Source organism: Sturnira hondurensis, unplaced genomic scaffold, assembly GCF_014824575.4.
Source record: "Sturnira hondurensis isolate 20B ecotype Veracruz unplaced genomic scaffold, ASM1482457v3 Scaffold0001872, whole genome shotgun sequence".
Lineage (NCBI taxonomy): Eukaryota > Metazoa > Chordata > Mammalia > Chiroptera > Phyllostomidae > Sturnira > Sturnira hondurensis.
This window is the reverse complement of record NW_028074503.1, coordinates 10346673-10370896: the sequence shown is the minus strand read 5'-3', so window position 1 is coordinate 10370896 and position 24224 is coordinate 10346673. Positions and strand designations below refer to the sequence as shown.

The window sequence follows — 24224 nt, the reverse complement described above, 5'->3', positions numbered from 1 at the left end:
GGAGAGAAACCTTAATGTGTGGTTGCCTCTCACGTTCCCCCTACTGGGCACTTGGCTGGCAACCCAGGCATGTGCCCTGTTTGGGAGTGGAACCTGTGACCCTTTTGTTTGCAGGCTGGGGCTCAGTCTACTGAGTCACACCAGCCAGTGCCCAAGACCTGTAATTTTAAAGGGGAAGAGATTAATGTTATTTTATCATAGACATCTCTGATATAGATATATAGAAAAATACAGGATTCCAACATTGTTTTTTCCTTTAGTAGTAGTACTGTCTCTGAGAGTGAAAGAAAGATCTGTTTTTCAGTAGATGGCTTACCAAATAACTTTAGAGCTCACCCACTTCACTTGGACCCATCCGGTGACCCTTCGAACAGCATTGATGGCTCAGATCGTGTAAAGTCTGCTTCTTCATTACATGACACAAAGAAAGCAAATACTGGAATAATTCATGGTGCATGTTTAACCCTCACTGATCATGATAGAATTCGGCAGTTTATACAAGAATTCACATTTCGGGGCCTTTTGCCACATATAGAGAAAACAATTCGGCAATTAAATGATCAGGTAAGATTTAATTTTTTAGATTAGTATTTTTAAAATGTCAGTGAATAGTAAACTTGAGAATATAGTAGTATAAGTTATTTAAAGTGTTTGAAGTTTTTTAAAAAGATTAGACCAGTGTTAGAATTTACCAACATTACTATCTTGAATGAAATTCTATTAAGTCTTAAACAAAGCTTATGCATTTTCACTGGGAATTTTGCCAGCATATTGGAAAGTTTTTGTAAAAAAAAAAAAACAATGTTGTTAAAATGAGCATTTGCTCACTATTAAAGCCTTTTACTTAGAATTTTTTTCTTTTGTATGTAAAAGAAAATATATTCTCACATTTTTCAATCTCATTTTTTAGCTAATATCAAGAAAAGGTTTGAGTCGATCTCTGTTTTCTGCAACTAAAAAGTGGTTTAGTGGCAGTAAAGTTCCAGAGAAGAGCATTAATGAGCTGAAAAATACATCTGGATTGCTGTGAGTGAAATATCTTTTTTTTTCCTGTGCTTAACTCTGACTAGCGTTGGACTCTGTGATGTCCTGTAAAAAACGACCATTTCTTCACTTTCTTACTTTCATATTGGTCAAAACTCAGGCAGTTAAGAATAGTGACTGTAGGTAAATTATGTTAATTAAAATAGTTTTTTTAGATTAATTTGATATTCAAAAATAAAATAACCAGAAAAGTCACTTTACTTGTTCCCCTATTGGTAAAGAGATGGAGAAAGATTAGGTGTTCATTAATGACTCTTCTATTGTAAATTTGTGGTCTTGTGATTCTAAGATAGCCTATATTTAGAAAATTTTCTTTAATATAAAATCTTCATTTAAGGGAAAGTAAAAGTAACTCATTTTGTTTTTCCTGTTTATATATAAAACTGGAATTAACCATTTACTTCATAATTTGACCATAGAGAAAATGCTTGCCTGTTGTTGAGAAGTTCTCAGTATAGGTATATAAATTATATAAATAAAGATATAAGTATATTTTTCCAGATATCTTTTGAGATATCTCCTTGGAGGTAGAATTTTTGTCAAACAGGATCAGTTTTCCTCGTGTTCTGGGCAGTTAAGCAGCTGTTGAACATTTTATAATATATAATGGCGTAGGGCTCACAAATTACAAATTCCTTTCTTACGTTACGCTGTGTTTATAGGTACCCACCAGAAGCACCGGAGCTTCAGATCAGGAAGATGGCCGACTTATGTTTCCTGGTGCAGCATTATGATCTGGCTTACAGTTGTTATCATACTGCAAAGAAGGATTTTCTTAATGATCAAGCAATGCTTTATGCAGCTGGTGCCTTGGTCGGTATTCTGTGTATTATAATTTATTTCTGCTACTATAACACGATGTAGAAATTTCTCTTTATGAAATGTACTCAGCACACAGTACTTTATAGATTTTGAATTAGGTTAGCTGAATCGATGGATTTTCCTCAGACTAGTGCATTTAAACATGGTAATGTATGAGTGTTGATTTCTTAGTTTTGATTAGTACCTTCTAATTTTTGTGCTTTCAAAATTTAATTTGAATTTCAATTACTATATTCAGCATGTAAAGTTTTTTTAAGAAGGTGCTTTTAGACCCCTTGGAAAGTCTTCGTTATATTTTTTAATCTGATCATTTATTTGTTCATTATTTATTTATTTATTTATTTTTAGAGAGAGGGGAAGGGAAGGAGAAAGAAAGGGAGGGAAACATCAGTGTGTCAGAGAAACCATTGGTTGCCTCTCACGTGTCCCCAACTGGGGACTTGGACCACAACCCTGGCATGTGCCCCACCCAGGATTGAACTGGTGACCTTTTGGTTCACGGGCCAGTGCTCAGTCCAGTGAGCCACACCAGCCAGGCTTGAAAAGTTTTTAAAACTTGTTTGAAATGTTTTGTTTTTTTCCTGATGTAAGACTATATATTGGTTAAGAACACGTACTGTGGTGTAAGACAGACTGTTCTTTTATGCAAATTACTTAATATTTCTGAGCTTCAGTTTTCTTGTCTGTTAAATGTGAATCCTAATGGCATGGATTAGCGAAGGTATAAGGCATGTAAGGTGCTTGGCATACCATCTTGTAAATAATAAACTGTCTGTAAGAATTGGCTATGTTAGTTTTTGTAATTGATGTGTAAACATGCAGAATTTTCTCTGCTTGTTGATAGTAATCTTTTAATACTCTTGAAAAGTTGTAAATATATGTATAATCTGCTTTCTGTGGTTAGAAAAAAGTAAAACTAGCACTGTAACTTTTTACTTAGTCTTTAAAACATGTAAGCTTATAAGCAGAAGTATGAAGAACAAAATGTGTGAGAACTCTAAATACTCCATTGAATGGTTATGTAGGTATTTGGTTGATTGCTGTTTGCATTTTTTAATATTATGTGTATGTATACAACTAAAGTGGGTAACTTAAAAATGAGAAGCTAAAATAGCAAAATTATATGACTCTTTATTTCTCAGTGAAAAAGCCAACTAACTTTAAAAAAATATTTTTAAACTTTTTTTTTGTTGTTCAAATACTGTTGTGAACTAACTTTTTAACTGTCTTGTTCAGGAATGGAAAATATGCTGTGTTCAAGTATTTGAAAAATTATACGAACTGTCCCTGTTTAGACATTCTCTGGTCTTTTACTATAGTTATCAAATGTAAGATAATATGAAATTGCACATACATAATGTTATTTCATTAATACCTTAAAACATAAGTGTACCTCTACAATGATTAAATTTTACCTAATACACCTGCAAATTGAATGTATGTATATAGGTCGAATCTTCTAAAAGTATGACAAAAAATTTCTATGATTTTATGGCATTTATGCTTTTTCATTTTTATCTACAATATGATAAATATTGCATTTAAGCCATTTAGATGAAGATATTAGCAGCTCTATGAGAGAGAATAGTTTAGCGCTGGAAAATAAGGATGTATCTGTTATAATATATGCACACAAGAAAATCCTTTTAGTCTGTAATGGCTGCCCTAAAACAGTAGGCCTAGGGGGAAAATAACATCTTTATCTTTGTAACCAGAACACAAATAACATAAATAGTAAATATGTATTTTTGTGCAGTATAGGGTAGGGCAAAAGTAGGTTTAGAGTTGTGAGTACATAAAACACAATTTATTCTCTTATTATTTATTAATTATTGTATTTGTTCCACACAAACAACTCTAAGCCCACTTTTGCCTCATCCTGTGTAGTATACTGTATAATCAGTGTATCTGATACTTTTATGCAATACAGAACCATATGTAAATTTATTATGTATTTTAAAATGTGAACTAGTTAAGAAAGTGTGTTTCAGCTGTAGAGTATTTTGTCACAAGTATGACACAAGTTTCATTAGGTTCAGGAAATTTTGGAGCACACACCGCAGGGTGCTGAGGATAGAGAGGCGCTCGGAAACTCAGTGTATCAGGTTAACAGCTTTAAAGATACCCCAAGTTTTAGATAATTAAATTATTTATATATATTTTTGCATGTGTGTTTTACAAAATTTTGCAGAGAAATACATTTATTCATCCTAAAGGTAGATTGTTATTAACAGTTTTTTTCTCTTAATTTATGAAGATTTTATTTACTTCTAGTCAAATTTTCATTAAAACTTTGTATGAGAGTGCAAGTATGGACATAGGGTATTTTACTAAGAAAACCAAATCTGTATTTTAATTTTTTCTAAGTCTTTTATGTTTTAGTACCATCGGAAATTATTTTTTTATTATTTTTAAAAGATTTTATTTATTTATCTTTAGAGAGGAAGGAAAGGAGAGGAGGAGAGAAATATCAATGTATGGTTGCCTCTTGTGAGTCCCCTGCCGGGAACTGGCCCACAACCCAGGCATGTGCCCTGACTGGGAATCAAACTGCGATCGTGTGGTTTGCAGGCCTGAGTTCAATCCACTGAGCTACACCAGCCAGGGCCATTGGAAATTATTTGAATTACTAACTAAAATTACAGGCTTTGACAAGAAAATAGGTTTTGAAGGTGAAATAAAAAGACCTAGAAAATTGACAGTAATATAGGTCTAAGAAATAGTTTTGAAATGGTTTTTGTGTCTTTTGTTATGGTACAGTGTGGTATAAACTAGAGTGTGAATTGAAAATGTATATAGTGCAAGCTGTTGTGAACTTTGTTTTCATATTTTGATACCAACAATTGGAAAGATATGTTATTTTATTTTGTCTCTCTGTGTGTGCTGCTATCATTGGTCTGTTCTCTACTCACTGAGGAATAGGAAATACTAGGGAGGAGGTGGTAGCAGGAATCCTAAGCCAGACTTACTTGGTAGCTTTATATGCCCTAACTCCAAGTGTTTACTAGGTCTTCTTGGAAATCTCATTTAAATACTGAATAGATTTTGGAATTTGATTAGAGAATTTAAAAATTAAAAGCATATTAATGTATTTTAAGTCTTTACGTAGTATACGTGTACATGTATTAAAAAAATCCCATCAAATTCCATTGCATTTTTTAGGTTTTGTGAATGTAAAGCCACAAGAATATTTCTCTCCTTTTGAAGTGGTATAAGTAATTTGTTTTCCTTTAGGAAATGGCAGCTGTGTCTGCGTTTCTTCAGCCGGGTGCACCTAGGCCCTACCCTGCACATTACATGGATACAGCAATCCAGACATACAGGGATATCTGCAAGTAGGTGCCTAGAAAACTGTGTTCTTTCCACTCAGAAGTAAATTAGGCATTTATATTGTTACTGGATATAAATGGTTCTTTGTTTTTCTTACAAGCTCCCAAATCAAGTTAATGTAGTCAGAGACAAAATGAGGTAATCTTTTAAAACTAGTGTTTCACCAGATTCTCCTTTCCTATTTTGTTTGGATTTGTGGTTAGGAATTTATGTTGAGACTACATGTTATATTGAAGGTGATTTGTATTGTGGGAACATCTAACCTTAATACTCTTAAGCCAGGAGTTAGTCATTTTGAACTGTCATTTCTAAATAGGCAAAATGCAAACAGTTAAATAATAGTCCAGACAAGAAAATGAGAAGTGTTTTGTACATGTAGTGAGTTCCGTTAGAACCCATTACCTATAATGGGACTATGAACTGGTCCAGAAGTCAGGAAGTTTCATGGGATGTTTGGAGAATAGACCTTGAAAGAGAGATGGTTGGGATTTGATAGGCATAAAGGCCATTCAGAATATGTGATTGGAAAGAATAATAATGGTTGGATGCAGCCTTACTAGATAAAGGGAATAGAGCACTTGGCTAGGTTGGGGGTTTGAGAATATGAAAAGTGTTGAGTGGTAAATTTGGAAAGATGGTTTGAAAGAATCAGTGTGGGGAGCATTAACACTCTTACTATTTTTTTTAAGGCTGTACTTAAGAGTTATGTAGTAGTAAATGGGGAGTTACTGAATATTACATACAGTACAGTCTTTTTTTTTTTTTAAGATTTCATTGATTTATTTTTAGAGAGAGGGAAAGGGAGGGAGAAAGAGAGAGAAACATCAGTGTGTGGTTGCCTCTCATGTGGCCCCCACTGGGGACCTGGCCCGCAACCCAGGCATGTGCCCTGACTGGAAATCAAACCTCGATCCTTTGGTTCACAGCCCATGCTCAATCCACTGAGCCACACCAGCCAGGGCTACAGGACAGTCTGGACATAATAAAAGTTGCTTTTCAGGAAGATTACTCTGACTTTTCTATGTAGCATGCATGGGTTGGAAGATGAGTTGCAGTTTTGTCCTTTATAATGTCCAAATGTAAGTAGTATTAGTCATGATGTTATGTTTACGGCACAGCACTAATAACAATAGTTAACATTTATTGAGTGTTGAGCGTTTACCAGTATGCCAAAGTAATTTACATGCTCATTTAATTTTAAGCCTATAAAATGGTGGGTACTACTATTTTATTTTATTTAATTTATTTTTTTAGAGAAGGGAAGGGAGGGAGAAGGAGAGGGAGAGAAACATCAATGTGTGGTTGCCTCTCATGTGCCCCCTATGGGGAGCCTGGCCCGCAACCCAAGCATGTGCCTTGACTAGGAATACACAGAGCATTTGGAGAGATGCACATGGAATGATGCAAAAGAAAGAGGATAATACCTTATGACCCAGACAGCCAAAACAGCCTTGACAATCCAGTCTAGTCCTCTCGTCCACAACAGACTGTATTTATGTCTAAATATACACTTACTGTTATGCATTTACCTAATAATCTTCATTTTAAGTTACCATATTGGTAAGTTGTACAATGAATTCAATAGATATTTTGGGATAACTAGGAACACCACATTAATAATATATGTCACTTTTAAGAAGGTCTGTTTCAGAAATATGAAGATGTAAATAAGTTTTCTTAAAATATGGATTATACTATTACTTCTGCAGTGCCCTTTCTTCACATGCCAGGTTTCACTTTCTAACTGATGAGAGGTCCTGTTTATTCTGTGCTTTTAGATAGGGGTTATGTCATAGACACTCTTGAATCCTCAGCATTTCTATTGTCACACACGTGATTTTTTAAAATGTCACTTGAATTAACAAATTATTGAAGTCCTGGACTTGGTAGCCTTGTGACTTAATAACTGACCACATGGGGAAATAGGTGCAGAATCAAACACAAATACCATATTTTGCTGTGTATAATGTGCAGTTTTTTTGCCCAAATCTTTGAGGGAAAAATAAGGGTGCACATTATACATGAGTAGTACCTGAAATACTTTGTTTGTTCTTGTGTTTTGTAATTATTTGTTACATAAAATTTCTTGTACCCTAATAGGGTAAATTTTTGTATCAAAAATGAATGCTAAAATTCCTTTATGATACAAAAACATGTATGTAAATATAAATAAATAATTGAATTAAAAATTAAAACAAAAGTTTTTTTCCCGAAAGTTTCAGCCAAAAACATGGGTGTACATCAATACACAGCAAACTAGAGTAAGTGGAATGGTAGTGTTAAGATTCCCAACTGAGGCATATTTGAGCATATAATATGTGAGTAGGAGTTAGTCTTTTGTGTTCATTAATACATTCTTAGTTAATTTATAACTAATAACTCTAAGAAAAGCATGTTTTGTGGAAAGTTTATGGCAGGATCTACAGTATTTTTTATAATTTTTGAAATTAGTAAATTCTGTTTTAAAAATAATCACTCTGCAGAATGACCTTCAAGTTAGTAATTTTTGGTTGTAATTTTAAGAGCAAGGGGTGTTTTTATGTAAGGATTAGAAAGTAAAGAGAAAAACTTTGCTATTTCTCAACAAAAGGGTTCCATCTTGTAATTTCACAGTAAGATTATTTTTATGTATATTTATTCTTTTCAAGAATGAATAATCCAGCTGTAGATTATTGATGGTAGTAGTCCACTGAGAAAAATCAAGATTGTGATCTCACAAAGATTTTGCTCAGGAATCAGTCAGGTGCCACTGGCCCCATGCTGTCTGTAACTGAAACTTCTCAGTGGGAACTACCCGAGGGGAAAAAGTCTTTCCACAAAAGAAATATTTCCACAAACTAGCCAGTAAAATGAAACACACATAACCAAGAGTTTTTTTTGTTTTTCTTTTTTTATTGTTGTTCAAGTACAGTTTTCTGCCTTCTTCCCCCACCCCTCCTCACCATCCCAGCCCTCCCAGTCTCCCTCCCCCACTTCCACCCCCCTTTGTTATTGTCCATATGCCCTTTATAATTGTTCCTGTAAATCCTTATAGCCAAGAGTTTTTAATAAGGAAGGAGAAGAAATATGAGTGAAATGTTTGTATTAATTTCTGTTCAAAGCAAGTTTTATTTGGTAAATAGCTGCTGGTTTAGACATACTAGTTAGGTTTTACCTTTTTGCATATAGGAAATGTGACTTTGCATTGTGTTCTTACCACAAAATTACATGATAGAAGGTTCTGATCAGTTATGACAGTTCTTAGTTCTTTTTTTTTTTTACCTTTTTGGTAAATGAAAAACAAGAACATGGATTTCTTTTTACTTGAAAGTTAGAATTGAAAACTTCTGTTGAACAAATGGTTACTATGATTTATTAAGATAATATTGTAGTGCTAATTATATTTTTCTTGTCTTATTTTATTTTTTAAGGAATATGGTATTGGCTGAAAGATGTGTATTGCTTAGTGCTGAAATCCTAAAAAGCCAAAGCAAATACTCAGAGGCTGCAGCTCTTCTAATACGGCTGACCAGTGAGGTACTGAGACTGTGTGGTGTTTGTTTCAATTAGTGCTACTTGATAACTTTTAGAAAGTGCTTCCTTTTTTTGCAAAACAAAGTTAGAGGGGAGTTTGGGAACTTATAAAATGGCTACTCTAGTTATTTGTTGAAATTAATTTTAAATGCAGTATTTTATAAACTGATTGTATTTTATTTGCAGATTTAAGTCTACATTATTATTGACCACAGACACATGTTGTAACATCTTCTAAGAATTAGGTTCTGACCTATGCATAACAATAAAGTAATAAGCATGTGTATCATTCCTAAAATTGGTACTTAAAAAGACTAATCACTCAGGAATTTTTAATCTTATTTCACTAGTATGAGCTTAAAAAAAATCACCTAAGCATTAAAAAAATGTATATTGTGAATATTTAAAAGGGGAGAAAAGCAGTCCATTTAGAGTTGTTCTTGAAGGTTTATAACGCATTATTAAGTTGAATTGCCTATACAAGCTTGTAGAGAGTGGTTGTAGTTGCTTTAAAGTACAGTTAAAGACATATTTTTAGATGAACGCTTAAGGTCAAAAGAACAAAATCAAACCCCTCTTCTCTTTGCCCCTTAAATATTAATGTAGTGTAGACTATGGTTTCAGTCCTTGGATCACTCTGCTTCTTACTCTATACATTTTGGGGAGGGGGGTGATTTATTCACAGTCATGATTTTCAGATCTGTCTACAGCCCTGACTTCTCGAGTTTTATATTTGCATGGCTGACTGCCTTTTAGACTTACCTGCTTGGGTGTTTCCAGTGTACCTTAAAGTTGACATATCAATTACTGACTTCATCAGCTTTTTTACCTTATAGATTGTGATGTTAAGTTGTCATAACCACCTGGCTCCTCATTTGCTCAGGGCACAAACTAGTTGAGATGCTCCCATATTCTCTTACTTGTCAGTAACATAATTAGAGGGTGCTGATGAACTTTTAAAATATGTATTCTTTTTATATCTCCAACTATTATACTTCTCTCTCTCTCTTTAAAAAAAGAAAACAAAAACCTTCCTACTACTGTCCTGGTTCATGTGCTTTATGGCCCTTTCCCTCTTTCGTCACCTGATTTGCTAGTCCGGATATCAGTTACGTCCTTCATATAGTCACCGAAATACACCAGTTTGTCCTAAGTGTCTCTGTCATGCCCTCTCATATAATGCTGTAAGGCTTGACTTGTCATGTTAGATTGGAAATTGCACTTAAGTGGTTAGCTTTCGAGAGTAGGGGACTGTGTTGCCCTCTAAACTTTTATCCCTAGAGCCTAACCCTGGGCTTGTCGCATGGTATATGATTTACAAATGTTGTTTTGAACTGAACCATTAATTACTCTAAAAAGGTTTCTGTAAGATACAACTAATTAGGTTAATAGATGCTAATATAGTGTTTAATAATTGATGTTGCATGAACACTGACCTATAGAAACAGTTGCAAAACATAAACTTTGATGGAGCTGAATGTAGGCTCTTGGGTGTATTGGTGGTCTGTTTTATAATAAGTAATCTTAACTTGGGTCTGAATATGTTGCTGTGTTTCTCATCCTAGGGATTATCAGTGAATGTAAAGGAATTTGTGGTTTAGGAACTTGAGTAAGAGGAAATTCTTCTGTCTACATTGTAACCTTGTTTTCTGTCAATGTTCTCTTTTCCTTTTCAACTCTTTGTTTTCACCTTTCTTTTTCAAACCTGTGATTTATTTTGTCATGAAGTTCTGGGAAATTTATCATTCTTATTTACTGCTTTGGGGCTATGCGTGGAGTCTATTTCCCTAGAAATAGTGATTCTCAGTGGCCTTTTCTGCAATACCTTTCAGATATATCTTTGCAATAACTTGAAAGTGAAGAATTCTAGGCATAATGTATATAAAATTATGTTAAATTTTGCCCTGGCTGGTGTAGCTCAGTGGATTGAGCACGAGCCTGTGAAGCAAAGGGTCGCCAGTTCAATTCCCAGTCAGGGCATGTGCCTGGGTTGCAGACCAGGTCCCCAGTAAGGGACACATGAGAGGCAACCACACATTGATGTTTCTCTCCCACTCTTTCTCCTTCCCTTCACCTCTCTCTAAAAATAAACAACTAAATATTTAAAAAATAAAATTATGTTAAATTTTAACTAATAGTTTATATTATATGAATATTATTAACTGGAAAGGCTATATAATATCATGGAAAGTTCACTTCATCTTGTGAACAGGCTACTGAGTTACATATTTTTGACATTCATGAATTGTGTTTCCTGGATTTTTGCTAATACCATTATAGCAAAAGACAGCTCTGAGGCCTGGGTGAAAAGACTTGTACTTCGACTTTGTATTTTGGACTGCGAGTTTATGGGCAAGTGCATCTTATGTTATGCCCTGGGATTCCCAGCATGGCGGCGCAGTCCCACCTTAGTGACAAAGCATGCCACATTCACCACCACGTGGGGTAGTATGTCTGAATTTGGTGTTTAAGACATGATACTTTTCCTCTACTTGAGTCTGTTTCTGTGTTGAACATTTATTCTTATCTTATAGCCCTTTTTGTTTGTTACTGCATTTAAATACATTAAATCAGTTTCTCAGGTATAGTAATAGCAGCCATTGTAATAAATTTCTCCAGCTTGGGGGAAACTGTTCTTGTCTTAAATTGATCAGCTGATAACACCTTTCCTATTTATTTCACAATTGTGCAAAGAAAAAAAAATTTTACAGCCACCCTTGAGATTTTATGTAGTTAAGTTTGTACAACTGGTGCCTTTATCAGCTGTGTTTTTATGGAAGTGTTTATTGAAGCCTCTAGCTTAGATGATTTCCCCCTGTGTTTGTCCTTGTAATTTAAGTTAATGTTCGCCTTTTCAGCTTTTGTTAAAATTATCTCTTGGTTGTGGGCAAAGTTCTTAGGCCGGAGTTCTTGTTAAAGTGCTATCACATGTTTTTTCTTAGTTCCTTATAGAGTATATATAATAGACTTGTCATAGTATAGATATAAACTACCAGAAAATATAATTTTATAGCCTCTGCTTTCTGGATAAAACTATCACTGTGAAATTCTTTTGTTATTCTTTCATCAACACCAATGGCAGTTGTCATTCTTTTCAGGGCCTTTTTTTCTTTTTCTGTGACATTAGGTTCCTCTTTGTGGTATTTTCTCTATTTTTAAAATTATAGTTTATTGGTTATGATATTACAGTTGTCCCAATTTTCCCCCCTTTGCTGTCCTTCCATCTAGTACTACTAGATTCCCTCAGGCAATCCTCACACCTTTGTTCATGTCCATGGGCCATGTGTATAAGTTCTTTGGCTACTCCATTTCCTGTACTTTACATCCCTATGGCTCTTCTGTAACTACCTACTTGTACTTCTTAATCCCCTCACCTCCTCAACTCCTCCTCAACTATCCTCCCCTTCAGCAACCTTTTCCCATCCTACACATCCTCCTCCAGTCTGGCAACCATCAACATGCTCTTTGTATCCATGATTTAGTCTGTTCTTCTCATTTGCTTAGTTTGTTATTTAGATTCAGCTGTCAATGTTTATTCCTATTTTATTTTCCAGAGATTTGATCTTCTTCTTTTTCTTAAGTCCCTTTAACATTTCATATAATAATGGCTTGGTGATGATGAACTCCTTTAGTTTTTCCTTGTCTGGGAAGCTCGCTATCTACCCTTCGATCTAAATGATAGCTTTGCTGGATAGAGCAGTCTTGGATATAGGTCCCTGCTTTCATGACTTTGAATATTTCGTGCCAATTCCTTCTCTCCTGCAAAGTTTCTTTTGAGAAATCATCTGACAGTCTTATGGGAATTCCTTTATAGGTAACTGACTGCTTGTCTCTTGCTGCGTTTAAGCTTCTCTCTTTGTCTTTAACTTTGGCGTTTTGGAGTGGATCTCTTTGCATCTATCTTGTCTGGGACTCTGTGCTTCCTGGACTTGCATGTCTGTTTGCTTCACCAAATTAGGGAGGTTTTCTTTCATGATTTTTTCAAATTTTTCAATTTCTTGCTCTTTCTCTTCTCCTCTGGCACCGCTGTGATGTGAATGTTGGAATGTTTGAAATTGTCCCAGAGGCTGCATATCCTCATTTTGTTTTATTCTGTTTTCTTGTTGTTGTTCTGCATGGTTGTTTTTTGGTTCCTTATGTTCCAAATCATTGATTTAATTGTCAGATTCATCAACCCTACTGTTGTTTCCCTGTAAATTGTTCTTTATTTTAATTAGTGTATCCTTTGTTTCCGACTGGATTTTTTTTTTATGCTGTTGAGGTCCTCCCTAAATTCCTTAAGCATCCTTATAACCAGGGTTTTGAACTCTGTATCTGATAGATTGCTTATCTCCATTTTGTTTAGGTTTTTTCTGGAGTTTTGATCTGTTCTTTCATTTGGGCCATGTTTCTTTGTCTCCTCATTTTGGCAGCCTCCCTGTCTTGGTAGCATGGCCTAATGAGGTAGCTGTCCTTTAGAGTCCAGTGGCACAGCCTCCCCTGTCATCCAGGCTGAGTACTCGAGGGATACCATGCATGTGGGCTGAGCGTACCGTCCTCTTGTAGTTGACCCTTGATTGCTGTTGGCACAGGCCAGTCAGCTTCAAGGACTAGCTGTGGCCGTTGACCACCAACTTCTGCCCTCTGTGTAGGATCAGCTGTGCAGAGGCACAGTGGCGTTGCTCTGACATTGTCGCTCTCCACTTGGTGCACAGGCTGTGGGGTTTCCTGGGTGGTACAGGCCAAGGTTAACCCTCACCTGTGTTCTGACTAGGGCCACCCTGCATGAGCTACAAAGTCATCTGCAGATATCTGCTGCTTGTGCTGGGTTTGGAGGTTCCCAGGCAAAGCCAAGCGGTGAACATAGGCTAGCTACTGCTAGTGTCAGTCCTGGGGCCCTGTGTAGGGATTGGGGGCTCCAGGAGGGATGAGGCCAGCTGTTGCTTATGTGAGAGTGTGAGAGGATTTAGGAAGTTTGTGAAACCTGAGCCAACACCAGCCATTCATATGAAAAAGTCACTGTTAACAGTTTGAGTGGGTGTCAGTGGGTGGGGCAGAGCCCCTGGAGATCTCCAGAGGGGGTCAAACAATGGCACCTATCAGCAGGCTCTGTGACCCTGTGAGGGGAAGGTTAGGCAAAGGAACAGTGGCCTCTGCCTGCCTTTCTGTCTGGGGAAAGCTGTCCCCCAGCTCTCTCCTTGATGCCAGACGCTTCAGTTCCTGCCTGTATGCCTCTGGTCCCTTTCAAGCTGCTACCCCACTGCTGGAGCTCAGAGGGAGTGAGTCTGAGTAAGTCTGGGTGTAGGTTCTTGAAGAGGAACCTCTTGAAGAGGTGCTGGGGAGTCCAGCCGTCTCTTTCACCCAACTCAGTCCCCATTGTTTTTTGTAGCCAGAAGTTTCGGGAACTTATCTTCCTGGCACTGGGACCCTGGGCTGGGGGATCTGGTGTGAGGCTGAGACTCCTTTCTCCTGACATACCCCTTCTGAATATTTATACAAAACACATGGGTGTGGGACCAGCCAGTTCAGCCTCTCCATGTCTCCGCCCCTCCTACCACACTGGATGGATGTAGTTTCTTTAATGAAGTAGTCCAACTTCATTCAATTTCTGACATTTCTGAGTGATGGTTATAGTTGTAATTTTGATGTGGTTGTATGAGGAGGCACGCCGTGTTTACCTGTGCCTCTATCTCAACCTGAAGTCCCAGGGCTTTTTTTGTTTGTTGTTTCAAAGCAATGTTTTTTCTACTTTAGGTGTCATTGTAAGAGACAGGACTAAGGTGCGATGAGATATGAATATGGGGTATTCATATCTGCAAATTGATTCTTTCTTAGACAACACTTCACTGAGTGCAGAGTCAGATTGTGCTTTAGCTAAATTAATATGTGCCATGGACTTCCAGGTCTCTCCTGAATTGGTTAGTCCTTCAGTGTTAAGTTTGTGAGTGCTGAGGGTTTACTGTGCTGGTTCTTAAACTGGATTGCACACACCATCAAAGATATCTATGGCATATTTCTTATATCATATATTAATTGGAATGTCCAGGATTGCTACCCATCTGAGTTTTGCAATTTAATGAAGCTTCATTGGCAATTTAAAAATATATATTTATGCTGTGTGTATGTTTGTGTGTTATGTGTGCACGCATGCTAGGAATAAACCTAAGAAATTTATAGGACTAAAAGAAAAAATTCTGAATAAAATTCCAAAATGAAGTAATTAGGAGGATGTACCTGTTGTATATGTTAAAATATATTCTAAGGCTCTAGAAATTAAAACTGTTTATACTGGTAAGAATAGGCAGAGTAAAGTAATAGAATGAAAATTTAAATACTACATGTGATTAGGTGTCATTTAATTTAGTGAGATGTGTTAGGTAATTCTCTGAATGCTACTGTGACATCTAATTAATTGTTTGGGGTTGGATTCCTGTCTTATTCTTTACCTGATAATACATTGAATTGGCCAAAAAGTTTGCTTCGTTTTTTTTCATAATATAAAAGACACATTTTTTTTTGTTTATTTGTTTATTTTAGAGAGGGGAAAGGAGGGAGAAAGAGAGGGAGAGAAACATTGATGTGCGAGAGAGATTGATTGGTTGCCTCTCACATGCCCCTGACTGGGCACCTGGCCTGCAACCCAGGCTTCTGCCCTGACTGGGAGCCTGACCAGCGACCTTTTAGTTCGTGGGCCAGCACTCAATCCACTGATCCACACCGGCCAGGGTAAAAGACATATTTTTCATTTTCACAGTAACTTGACTGATTTGGGTATTTGAGTATGTTGGCTATCTCCTGCATAGTATAATGTTGACTGTTCTCAATTAGTGACTTGATCGCTGTGAACTTCAACCCATCTCCCTGACTGTGAAGCATCATCCAGTGAGAAGTCTCCAGCACAAAACTTCTCAACCCACTTTTGAAATGTTTGATGAGTCACAGCACCTTCACCATATACACTACACAAATCTTTCAGCTGCGTTTTTACCTTCCTTGAAATAATAAGGCATAATATACCAAAATGTTGCTTATTGTCTATCTTTAGTATTAAAATGTCTATACAAAAATTCACTGATATTTTTTAAATGCACGCTGATATGACACAATACAGTTTAACAAAGTTGTTTTGTATGAAGTTAAAGAAAACTAAGTACTACTAGAGCCATCTTATAGAAAAAAACAAAACAAACTTTTTGGCCAACACAATAATTATAGCTGGATTAATTATAATGTGAAAAATAAAATCTGAAAAAAAAAGCCTAGAAGAAAATATAGGGGAGCATTTTTAAAAAATCTAGTAATAGTAGCATCCTTTCCTAGTTTGATTCAGTATCCTGAAGTCATAAAAGCAAAGACAGTATGCTTGGCTGCTAAAGAATAAACTCTTTCATGTCAAAACTGGGAAATACTGTTTGCAAATATATGACAAAGTCCTGATATCGATTAAGTGTACAAAGGGTTCTTATAAAATATATAGTCACAAAAACTCATTCACAAAAGGGTATAAACAGGCAGTTCACAAAAGAAGTACAAAGACTTTTAAACATAATAAAAGATGAACAGGCTTACTATTCAAGAAATGTATGTTGAAAAACAAAGTCATTTATTTCTTTTGTTAAAGAGGTAAAGATTTAAAAAATCATCTTGGGCTGAATAGAGTAGAAAAGAAAATATGTATCCCGTTCTCTGCTGATGACCATATTTATTGGCAGTATTTTTCTGTAGCAGTTTGGCTGCATTGATTAGGGTTTGAAGCATGTGTATCCCTTTCATTAACTCAGCAGTTCTACTTCCAGAAATTCGCCTAATAAAAATATTCTCATAATTACCCAAATGTGTTTAGAAGCATGTTTATTGGAGCACTTTTTTTGTAGTTACAAAGCTTGAAGCAGTATTAATTGGAGACTATAAAATTATGGTACATTTTATAATGGAATGCATGTGGCTTTAAAAGAAATGAGAGATGTAGAGGTCTTGGAAAGATGTCCATGATCCTAAGTTTAAAAAGCAAAATAAAGACTACTTTGTTATTAAAAAGTGTATGTATTTTTACATATAAAAAGTATATGTATTTTACATTAAATATAGTACATTAAATAATGTACATATGTATAGTACATTAAAAAGTATATGTATTTTTAAAAATCTATTAAGCACTCATGATAATACATGCACATACTACATACATATGTATGTATATATATGTAATATATACTAAGCTGGCAAATCAGATGAAGCATGGAGTGGGAAAGAAAGATGTTCACTTTTTTTCCCTTCAAACATGTAGTCTTTAAGGGGAAAAGTATCTTTATTAACTTTTTAAAAAGAAAATATTTTCCAAAAATAATAAAGATGTTGCCCTGACTGGTATGGTTCAGTGGGTTGGGCATCGTCTTATAAATTGAAAGGTCATTGGTTTGATTCCCAGTCAGGGCACATTCCTGGGTTGCAGGCCAGGTCCTGTGTTGAAGGGCATGTGAGAGGCAACCAATTGATGTTTCTCTTATGCGTCATCATTTCTCTCCCTCTTTTCTTCCATCCCTTCCCCTTGCTCTAAAAATAAGTAAAGAAAATCTTCATGAAAACACTTCTTTAAAAAATTAAAAGCATAATGTAAGCTCCTTAGCTCCCCCAAGTAAATCTGATGAATTGTTATAGACTTGCTTGTTAATTGTATAGTCTTGATGATTCCTACTTATTAGCTTTTGGATCTTAGTCACCAGAAAAATTATCTGATTATTACTTTCTGTCATGAGGGAGTTGAAGTAGATAATATCTACCATTTATACTGAATGCTTTCTAGATTGTTTCCTTAGATCTGTTCCGGCTCTAATATTTTATGATTGCCACAGAGATAGTTGTAATAATGATCTATGACACTTTTTGATGTAACTATAATATGTTGAAATGATATCATTTAAAGTCAATGTTTTCTGTTTTCAACTTTCCCTGGGGAAAATAATGGCAGCAGAACACATGGAAGGGCATGGTAAGTTCAGATTGAGAACAGCCGAAAAACCTAGAGAGAGTTTTGGCAAAAATGTTGATGCTTGATCAGTAACCTTAATTACTTTCTCAGCTATTTTTAAAGTAATGATGGCTCTTTCAGTTGAAAGGTTGTCCTTGGGGATGAGGCTATAAATACAGGATGTGTTTTTTGTAGACATTGTTGTCAGAATCAGTTCAGGCAGAAATAACTTGAGATGTACCGTTTATTAATATACTAATAACAGGTGATAATCTTTGGAGGGGAAGCCTTCTGGACTTTTTAATGAAATAGCTATTTGGCTCACTTGAATTAAAGCAAAAATTGAGAATGCCTTTCAAATACAGTGCAGCTTTATATAGAATAAAATAATAGATTAAATTAGTTTATAATTTACACACATTCTGTTTTATCTTTCCTTTTTTTCTTGGATGGATGTAAATATGCTATTGGATGTCACAGATCAGTTTCCAGAAGAAATTAGATTGGCGTGAATCTATTTTCTTTTTGGGCTCTGTTTTCTGGTTTATGTTTAATCAGTATACCTGTATTAAATTCTCTGTTTGTATACTTTTTTGTTACTTGAAAAGGGATTATATTTCCTCAGAGACTATTTACATGGTGTATACCACAACCTGACATTTGACTTTAAGAAAAGTAAAATATATATGTATATATTTCATGGTAGAGAATTTTTTAAAGCGTGCATATTGGAAGAAAGAATAATTAAGATTGGATTACCTCTTGATCGTTGCCCTCAGATACTCTAAATTAAACATTGAATATGTTATATATTTTAAGAAAGTACATGTTTTCCACCAATTATATTTTTACTTTTAGTTTTGTGAAACTAACCTTTTTTTTTAAACATTCAATAGGATTCTGATCTTCGAAGTGCACTTCTTTTGGAACAGGCAGCACATTGCTTTATAAACATGAAGAGTCCCATGGTTAGAAAATACGCATTTCATATGATATTGGCCGGCCATCGGTTTAGTAAAGCAGGGCAGGTGAGTGCATTTTTTTTAAAGAAAATAATTTGTTATAATTTGTTATTTGTTTTATAAATGCATGCCATTTGTTAATTTTTTATGACTTAATCCTAAAAGTGGTTACAAATTTCGTTTCAAGGTAATGTGTTATATTTTATGTGGGTAAGGGCATGAGATTTGGATTTAGAGAAATCTGTATTTAAAGCTTAATTATGCTTACGCCTTGATTTTGGTGAAGTTACTTGTCTGAGCTTCCATTTAAAATTTTTTATATTTTATTTTATAAAATTCAGAATTTTGCCCCAATTTTTGTAAGGTTAAACCAAATCGTACATGTGAAGGTCCTAATATAATGAATGCATTCAGGCAGTTTTAACTATTTAGAGGTTGAACTCTCCCTACTTCAGCCTTGGTTTCTCCGTTGTTCCTTCGAGTGCTTTATGATGGCATTTACTAAATACGAAATGAGTAGAAATCTTCTGTCTTTGTCTGGAAGCGTTTGGGTTGGAGCCATCTTTATTGACTTAGCTCTCTTGGAGCTTTGCTAGAGGTAGAGAGTGGTAGCAGCAGTGACGTGGGGGTTTACTGTAAATATAGAGAGAAGTGTAGATTCAGGAATCATTTCTGTCTTTCAGGGACTGTGCTAGGAGCTGAGCATACCCCCCTAAAACCAACAAGGGCTTCTCTATAAGGGAGCTTTTTAACTGGTAGGGGAGTATGAGTATTTTTTTAATGTACTTAATATGAGTTTTTAGGGCATATACTTTTCGAAGTCTGTGCTAACCAAAACATGCTAGTGTTTTTATATATTAAAGGTACAAAGAAATAAAGGTGTTCAAAAATTACTTGACAGTTCGTATAAAAATGCTGTATTTTTTTTAAAAACCCAACATTTGGAGATTTAGTTTCATCCTCTATTTTTGGAAACTGCTGTGTTAGAAAATATGTGAACTTGTTATATATTAAATACAAACTGTAAAAATATTTATAAAATTAAGTGTATTTTTATAATAATTGATCTACTCCTTGAGTTAGAATTTCTCAAGCTCTAAAAGTGGAAAAAAAATGAAAAGCTGTCATTTTTAACAGACCTATTCCAGAGTTGGTGCAGATGCGTCTGAAACATGTTATCACCCCAGTGTTTGTCGTGCGTACAGTATTCTGTTCCAAAATTCACGAGATGTATTAAACAGATGGTTTCCTTTGCTTAAACGGAAAATTGTATACCCCATTAGGAGTGATCTTTTGTGTCTTATTTTTAAAAAGTCATCCTTTTCCCACATCTTTCCTGAATGGTTTCATTTGTCAGAATGATTTGTCATTGGAACTGGAAATGGCTGGTTTTACATTTACCTTTTGAAATTATAGAGCATGTAGCAAATACCTAACAAGTTTAAAATCCTACACTTGTGGTAGGTTGAGAAAGATTTGCCATCAGGCCTAATAATCATCTCTAACTGTAGTCATCTCACAGAGTTAAATGATTTTAAGGTAGCTGGTTTTGCTGTTTTGTGACCACTGTTCATAAACCTCAATCCCAGAAGTCTCCTCAAACAGTATGTAGAAACTTACAAGTATGACTAGAAATGCAGATTTGTAGGAAAAGCAAATACGTGTGTTACTGAAGTTGGTCAGGGACAGTATCTTCCCTGGGAAGATAGGGCACATAAAGCACACACAATTCTTAGGCTGTTGTTTCTGAGAAGTACCAGCTTTTCGTGACAGTGCCATTAAAAACAGATGTGTGTGTTCGCAGTGATGAGTGAGGATGGCAGAGAAGATTCGATAGTAATGCCATTTCTCTCAGTCTTTTCTGATTGAGAGTTCATGCTGAGTTGTTTTTCTTGTCCCCAGTTGTTTTTTATAGTTCTTTTTTATATTAAGAATATGAACAAGGCATTTAAAAATAGAACCAGCATTGTAAAATATTAAAATCAGTAAAAATAATACTAGGAAAGTTCTGGGAAGAGTGATTGTGTTTGTGTTCAGCAGACTTTAGATCTTTGTTGCCTTTCAAATCTCTTCAGGTGATTTTCCACAAAATCCTCAAAAGTGTGCTCGAACTTGACATTTATACACATTTGATTATTTCTCTGTATCGGTTTTTAAGATTCAGTATTTGTTCTTTCACTAAATGCAAAATGGAGATTAGGGTTCCCCCTCCCCCCCAAGAAATGTCACTTAAAATTAATTTGAAACAGGCTCAAGTTTCAGGAATAGTTACAAATACTTTTGTTTACCCAAGCCGTTTGAGAGTTGCCTACCTAGTGCCCCTTACACTAGGGCATGTTTCCTCTCCCCTAGAAACAAGAACTTGTCTTCTGCATAACTATAATACAAAAAAGCCAAGAACTTAGTCCTCAGACATTACTCCTGTCAGACATTATTCAGGTTTTGACAGTGGTCCATAAATATCTTTGTATTATAGAAGAAGGATCCTTTGCTTTTATGACCTTGACACTTCTGAAGATTACAGGCCAATTATTGTGTAGAGTGTCCTTTAATTTAGGTTTTTCTGATGTTTCCTCACGATGAGATTCAAATTGGGTATCTGTGTAGGAATATCACAAAAAGAGACTATATTCCTATTGCATGCTGTCAAGTGGTAGATGATTTTTATTTGCTTTCATTCTTTATCACGAAAACATTTCTTAAAAAAACCAAACAGTTCTGGTTATACCTGGGACAAAGTTAGTAATCTTCCCCAGGGCAGGGGAGTGGGTAGAAGAGTATACTGTGAAACAAAAGGTTTAGTGGAGGGAGGCCTCTTTCTCTGTACCAAATTCCATTTTTAGGACAGAAGTTGTCTGAGTTCAGCAGGGGGCAGTGATATGTGATTAACGCCAAATATCTGCTCATGGATGTGGCAGGATAGAGCCAGCAGTGGGCAAAAGAAAAGAATACCAAACAGAACAGTAGTTTTAAAATGTGTCTGTGTGTATGTGTTTACTTACATGTGCAGTTTGAGTGCACAGGGAGTATTTCCATTCGGCCCAGTACAGTGGTGTAGAGAGAGAGAACCGTAACAAAATTGAGACTTCATACGACAGTTCTCATTTGGAGGCCAACAAGCCTCTAACCAAACCATGTGCCACTGCTTTGGGAACCCAGGTGGTTTTTCATGAAGTCATTATTATTCCTGACTTTTAGACTTCCTGCCCTTGGACAAAGCAGCTGCTTGCTCTAGGACCTCTTGGTTTTTAGTCATTATTGTTAAGAGGCTTTCCAAAATGTTAGTTTCATTTTCCTTATTATTCTAGTCTTGGAAGAACCAGTTACTAGTTACTTGATTTTGTGTGTGTATGTGTATCTTTTTCAGTCCAAGAGAAACTTAGGCTGTAATACTTTGTTTTGTTTATTTTCTTACAGAAAAAGCATGCTTTACGCTGCTACTGTCAAGCCATGCAAGTTTACAAAGGAAAAGGCTGGTCTCTTGCAGAAGATCACATTAACTTCACTATTGGGCGCCAGTCCTATACTCTTAGGCAACTGGACAATGCTGTGTCTGCTTTTAGGCATATTTTAATTAATGAAAGTAAACAATCTGCAGCTCAACAAGGGGCCTTCCTCAGAGAATATCTTTATGTTTACAAGGTGAGCACATAGTTTCAGGATTAGATAATAAAATTGCATTGAAGTCATTCTTTTCAGCACAAACAAAAAAGGCTTATTTAGTACTATCTGACAGGAGTCTAATAAAATGATTTTATTTGGTTGTATATAATTGTCTATCATAATAAAATGTAAGAAAGCTTGGATTGTTAGTTGTAGATTTGAGTTGCATTGCCCTTCCACAGTTATTAAAAGAGAATTTTAATATTCCAGTAAAGACTTGATTTGTGGCTGTTCTTGAAATCTTAAAGAAATTAGATGCTTTCTGGACTGTTTCATTATTATGTCTTTGAGATTTTAAAAAAATCCTATTTGATCTTTAATCTTATTTGAATTATTGGGACCTCTTACCATCCTTTGGAAAGCACATTCCTCTTTTTTCCTCTATGAAAGATGAGGTATGGATCTGTGGGAAATAGGCAAATTATTATGGTGTGACCCGAAAAAATTAAAGTAAGGAAAAACATTTCTGAGACAGGATAGGAAATGTAAAGCATTGTTTATGGGAAGAATTAGAAGGTGTCATTTTTCTGTGAAGTTGTATGAATAGTGAAGATGGGGTTGGGAAAGTAAGTAGGTTTGTAGTGTGATATGTGAAATAGTTAATTCTTATATTACTATTTCCTACTGCATTATATATTTTTCCATATGAACAACTGTAAACCTACTTTTGCCCACTCCTGTATTGTATTTCTGTCCTGTAGAAAGTAGCTGCCCATGTGCTTTATTCATTTGAAATCATGTGGATTTGAATTTTGGCAGATAGGATGGTATAATGAGTTACAGGAAATAAAATGCATACCGAAATAATGTTTAGAAGTTTAATATCCGAAGAGAGCTACGTGGCTGAATACCCTTAGGAAGACTTCTTGGGCCAGAGTAAACAATCTGTAAAGTTTTTCTCAGCTATAAAATTTTATGACTGATGTATTCGTAAAACTGGTAATTTTTTCTTTACATATTTTAATACCTATGTATTAAAAAATAAGAAAGCAAATATAAATAAAATGGAGTTTTCTCAGAAATTTATTTTCTTTTGTATGTCTCCTAGAATGTAAGTCAGCTATCACCAGATGGGCCCTTACCACAGCTTCCTTTACCATACATTAATAGTTCAGCAACACGGGTTTTCTTTGGCCATGACAGACGACCAGCTGATGGTTAGTAAAAGTTTTTTTGGTCTTGTTACCTAGTGACTATTTATATTAAAGTTTTTTTTCTCCATTTAAAAATGTGTAATTGTTAAAGAATATTTGAAAAATAAATACTTCTATATCATATCACCTCTCTTCCTGCCACCTGAAGATAACCACTATTGTATTGTTTTCTTTATCCTTAAAACTAAAAACTAACAACAAAACAACTATAGCATAATGGCTTTTCTCATGTAATATAAAAAATGCTCTCACATATATGTGTAACCCATAGACGCAGACAACCTTGTGGTGATGGCCAGAGAGAAGGTGTTGAGGGTTGGGTGAACATGCGCAAAGGAGGGGGAGATGCAGACATCTATAACAGTGTCAGCAATAAAAATTTTAAAAACCCAAGTCATTAGAATAAATTGAATTTTAATTTTCTTAAAGGAAAGAATGCTCATGTTATTGTATAATCTAGATAAACATTTTTTATCCTCACCCGAGGATATGTTTACTGATTTTAGAGAGGTAATGAGGGAGAGAGAAACATTGATGTGAGAGAAACATCAATCAATTGCCTCTTATATATGTCCCAACTGGCAATTGAACCTGAAATCTACATATATGTGCCCTGACCGGGAATTGAACCCACAGCCTTTTGGTGTACATGATGATGCTCCAACCAACTGAGCCACCTGGCCAGGGCTTGATAAGCATTTTTGGTAAGATTTTATTTATTTATTTTTAGACGGAGGGAAAGGGAGAGAGAGAGGGAGAAAAACATCAGTGTGTGGTTGCCTCTCATGC

General features: G+C 35.4%; 1 protein-coding gene across 4 annotated transcripts in view; it reads left to right on the top strand.

Moving 5' to 3' along the window:
- Positions 1-24224, top strand: part of TRAPPC8 (trafficking protein particle complex subunit 8) — an 85506-nt gene that overhangs the window by 26262 nt on the left and 35020 nt on the right. The window contains exons 7-15 of one of the 4 annotated variants that reach the window (XM_037032524.1): positions 308-564; positions 911-1026; positions 1707-1857; positions 5101-5201; positions 8607-8712; positions 17657-17677; positions 18553-18684; positions 22036-22260; positions 23330-23438. In XM_037032524.1, the coding sequence (XP_036888419.1) occupies positions 308-564; positions 911-1026; positions 1707-1857; positions 5101-5201; positions 8607-8712; positions 17657-17677; positions 18553-18684; positions 22036-22260; positions 23330-23438 (1218 nt within the window). Of the gene's footprint in view, positions 1-304; positions 565-910; positions 1027-1706; positions 1858-5100; positions 5202-8606; positions 8713-17656; positions 17678-18552; positions 18685-22035; positions 22261-23329; positions 23439-24224 lie in introns of all 4 variants that reach the window. The other 3 variants (XM_037032514.1, XM_037032543.1, XM_037032534.1) reach the window with 3 other exon arrangements.